We start from the raw sequence: 4,143 nt of genomic DNA, 5'->3' as shown, positions 1-4,143 counted from the left end.
ACAGAATGATAAGTTTGCTAATTGAATTGCAAATTCAGTTATGAAATTTTAAGTTCCGTTGAATAATTCTGGACAAGACTTGCTATTGAATCTTATCACTTAGATGACAAGACTTGCTATTGCATCAACTTACTGCTCGAAACAAAGCTGAGGTCCCAAGCCACCAAGAAGTCTGATCTGATTGGTAGCGGTTGACATGAAGGATTAATCATTCATTGCTTGTTTTATTATGCAAGGTTCAATCTCTCTCTCTCTTTTAGTTTACGAAGGAAATTTCTTCCGAACAAAGGAAAAAACACAGGCGGTCCGTAAACAGCTATCAAAAGTTCAGGTACAACCTGCATGAGCAAAAATTGAAGTCCTGCCTTGATAGCCTATAGAAGCCTGTTATTGAACTAGATAGTTGATGTTATCAGGGCCTTAACTTCAATCTTCCTATTTACTCGAATTCCATTGATCATCCCGACAAGTTTCAAAAGCTTCAGACAGCTTGTGAGGAATTACACTAAAAGAAGACGTAGAAAACCATCCATTCCTCCAAAGATAATTGTGCAACTATATAATTTACTTGGGCAACAAAAGAAGGAAAAGAAAAGGCAGTACGTAGTCACATGAAAAGGGCTTGATCTTAGGATAAAATACAGAACGTCAACTTCAACTTGGGAGAATTTTAAATAACTGACTGATAATTATGATATGAACAATTTAAAGCTTCAAGTAAAGGGATTTGGTAAAAGTCGCAGGTAGTAATAGCAGCCTCATTAAAAGCATTTGGTTCTTCTTCTTTACTCCTCCATACGGATTAGGCATCGCAAGCCTTCTCCCTTGAGCATGTACTCAAAAGCCTTGTTGATCTCAGAAAATGTTACTTCATGAGTGATAAATTTCTCCACTTCAAGTTCCTACAAAAAGGGAGAGAAGGGTATTAGAAGCTCCACTTTCAATACGCATAGTCTCTTCCAAACCAAAGCAGATATTGAACTTGAAAAAAAACATCTGCGGACTTACTTTGTTCATGTATTTTTCAACAACAGACGGAAGGTCAGAACGAGGTTTATAGTTTCCAAAGAAGGTTCCTTTGAGAGTCCTCTCATTCAAGACATTCATGGGATGAGTCTGGAAGACAGCATCTTTATGTGGAACACCAACAAGAACAGCAACTCCCCAGCCCTGACATGGAAGGTTTCATAGTGTAATTAGTCTGTTTAGAAGGCCTACAAATATTGCAGTTCACGAGTGAACCTGCGATCCCTTTGATTCTTTGTTTGCTTTTTTAATCTTAGTACGTTTCAGTACAGAAACGTACATTTCATAGAAATTCTTGAATATAGTAGGCTAAAAGAGGGGAAGAGGATAGGAAATTACATCATGCACGCATTCAAAGGCTGAGATCATGGCATTGACGTTTCCTGTACACTCCACACTTCTATCCACTCCTCCATCAGTCATCTCAGCAATTACCTAGTAATGTTGAAGAGTATGTTAGTGCTTTGGAAATGTATTAAGTGGAGGCTCAGGATGCAACTGCAACCCACGATTGAAATGTCACCAAGAACAAACCTCTTGAACTGGTTTAGGGTAATCTTTTGGATTTACAAATTCATTCACCCCAAACTTCTTTGCTGCATTCAAGACAGAAACCTCATTATTAACCATTGAACTAAATTGCACTTGAGGAAGAAAACGGGAAAAGACCACTTATTAAGACCTATGGTCAATGAATACAGAGTGATCCATTTAGCTTGAATCAACTGAATGCAAGGTCTGAGTATGATTCTAACTGAATGATCAGAAAGATGGCTAACCTTGTTCAAATCTGTCAGGAAGCAGATCGATTCCTATGATTCTCGAGGCACCTGCTATTCTAGCCCCTTCTGCAGCCTGATCAAGTAGAATTGCAACAAGAACAGTTACTCGTTTGGAAATTTGGGCAGAATGAAAGCTAAATTTCGATTTCCAGTTCGAAAACTCACAGCAAGGCCAACAGCCCCCAAACCGAAAACTGCCACTGATGATCCCCTTCTAGGTTTAGCAACATTCAAAGTAGCACCAAGGCCTAAAATAGAAGGGCGCCGAAAACACAGGCATCAGAACATTAAACATCCAGCATTAAAAACTTTGAACTAGTGGAATCCAGTTTTCAATTCAAATTCTCATACCTGTGGAGATTCCACAACTCAAGACACAAACTTTGTCAAGAGGAGCAAGGGGATTGATTTTGGCTAGACAACCAACATGGACCACAGTGTACTCGCTAAATGTGGAAGTCCCAACAAAATGATAAATTGGTTTCCCATTAATTGAGAACCTTGATTTCCCATCATTAAGCATCACACCCCTGTCTGTGTTGATCCTGAGGAGATCACACATGTTACTTTCTTCTGATTTGCAATGACGACATTCCTTACACTCCCCTGTGAAAACAGGGAGCACATGGTCTCCGGGCTGAAGTTCTGTCACGCCTTCCCCTACACTCTCCACAATCCTAATCGCCAAAAAAAAAAAGATTCAATCAGTATCCATCTCATATGTAGTCCTAAAACCAGAATATGAGTAACAGTATAACGAGAATCAGTGAAATCATGGCTCAAACATAAACATACCCTGATGCCTCGTGCCCGAGAATTCGAGGAAACACGGAGTGTTGGCCCTGAAAATATTGAAAAGAGTACGCAACCTCAGATCAGCAAAATTTACTAAAGGACACTATGATCCATCAGGTGGATTTGACTTAAGACACATTGCATTGATTATATACTATGCAAAAGTGTGTGATTGTTGTTGTTACCTTCGCTTCCCAGAAATAAACATCAGTGTGGCAGAGGGAAGTGAAGAGAATCTTGAGCCGGACCTCCATTTTCTGAGGAGGTGCCACCTCCACTTCCTCAATGACTAGTGGCTTCCCTGCTTCCCATGCAATAGCAGCTGCAATCCCACACCAAATAAATATGAAAATCAAACCAAGAACCAATTATTCTTGCTTAAACCCCCCTCACAAACAACTAAATTTGATCCACTATCTAGTAAACTAAAGATTCCATGAATAGGCAAAAAGCCCTCTACAAAATTTCCTTGGACTAACACATAGCATCAACTCACATCTTTACTCTCCCACAAAAAAAAAAATCAACTCACATGCTACATCAAAAGCTAAAGGAAACTGTACCTTTGCAACGTATAACCTGTCCAGCAGTGCTTGCCATCTCTTCTTTCTTCCTCTTCTTTTTCTTCTTCTCTTTAAAGCGTTGCTTTTGAAAATGTGTTTCGTTATTCTGTCTGTAAAGTATTGCGTTTGTTTTCCGGTGAACTTTGACATGAACTGATGGGTATTTATACAATGGATAAAAGCATTTAAAAACAGGCCCCCCCCAAAAAAAAAAAATCAACCAGGAAACTGTGTATTATTTTAATGGTTATCATTTTCCATGGGCTACCACTGTTTTGTAATGGACCTTTATTAGTCAGCACGGTAGTCAATGTTTTCAAAAATACAACAGGCGAAACCGAAACCGTTCCTAGGTTTTGGTGGCCTGGATTTGTAATCTTGCGTCTGGTTTTGCTCCCGGTTTTATCCATTACCCTTTTTTTTTTTTTTTATTTCCAAAAGCTTATCCATTTTTGTTCTTGTAATGTTGTAAAAATATTTTATGCTGAAATTATGAAATTGAAATGGAGATGTTGAGGGCTCTCTACTCTTTTGTTATGGTACTTTGATTTTATCTTTTTCCTTTTTATCAGAAAACTACAAATACTTTTGGAGTTTAGAAAACTATTACAAAATCTACTAAATTGCTATTTTTTGAAGTTTTTTGTAAAAAAAATATACTATATCGATTTCATGTATTTATATGAGGTAAAAAAAATTTTTTAAAAAAATGGCTTTTCAAATAAGGCCTGCGATAGTAAAAGTGGCATTATAAAAAAAAAAACTCGAATTACATAAACAATTGTCAAATAAAAATTCCAAAAGTGAATTGATTAACATTAACCGTTTTTGCCCAACTTTTCTAGTAGTTTCCATAAGGGTGCCCAGTCAAGAGAAAATTATTCTCAGCAAGAGAAAAGAATGGTGGAGAGTTTAAGTTTAGTACTTGAATTAATAGCACATGGGGGCTTTTGTCACACTTGGACCCAATTTAAAAG

General features: G+C 37.7%; 1 protein-coding gene across 1 annotated transcript; it reads right to left on the bottom strand.

Moving 5' to 3' along the window:
• Positions 1–532: 532 nt before the first annotated feature.
• LOC113748978 (alcohol dehydrogenase 1) lies at positions 533–3,288 on the bottom strand. Its single transcript, XM_027292590.1, has 10 exons — positions 3,167–3,288; positions 2,789–2,925; positions 2,604–2,650; positions 2,160–2,485; positions 1,974–2,056; positions 1,806–1,881; positions 1,561–1,622; positions 1,366–1,461; positions 1,009–1,170; positions 533–902 (listed from the first exon to the last, which is right to left on the bottom strand). The coding sequence occupies exons 1-10, from the start codon at positions 3,201–3,203 to the stop codon at positions 786–788; spliced, it is 1,143 nt and encodes a 380-aa protein (XP_027148391.1). The 5' UTR covers positions 3,204–3,288; the 3' UTR covers positions 533–785.
• Positions 3,289–4,143: the final 855 nt, after the last annotated feature.

This window comes from Coffea eugenioides, chromosome 10, assembly GCF_003713205.1.
Source record: "Coffea eugenioides isolate CCC68of chromosome 10, Ceug_1.0, whole genome shotgun sequence".
Classification (NCBI taxonomy): Eukaryota; Viridiplantae; Streptophyta; class Magnoliopsida; order Gentianales; family Rubiaceae; genus Coffea; species Coffea eugenioides.
This window is presented reverse-complemented; position numbering and strand designations above follow the sequence as displayed.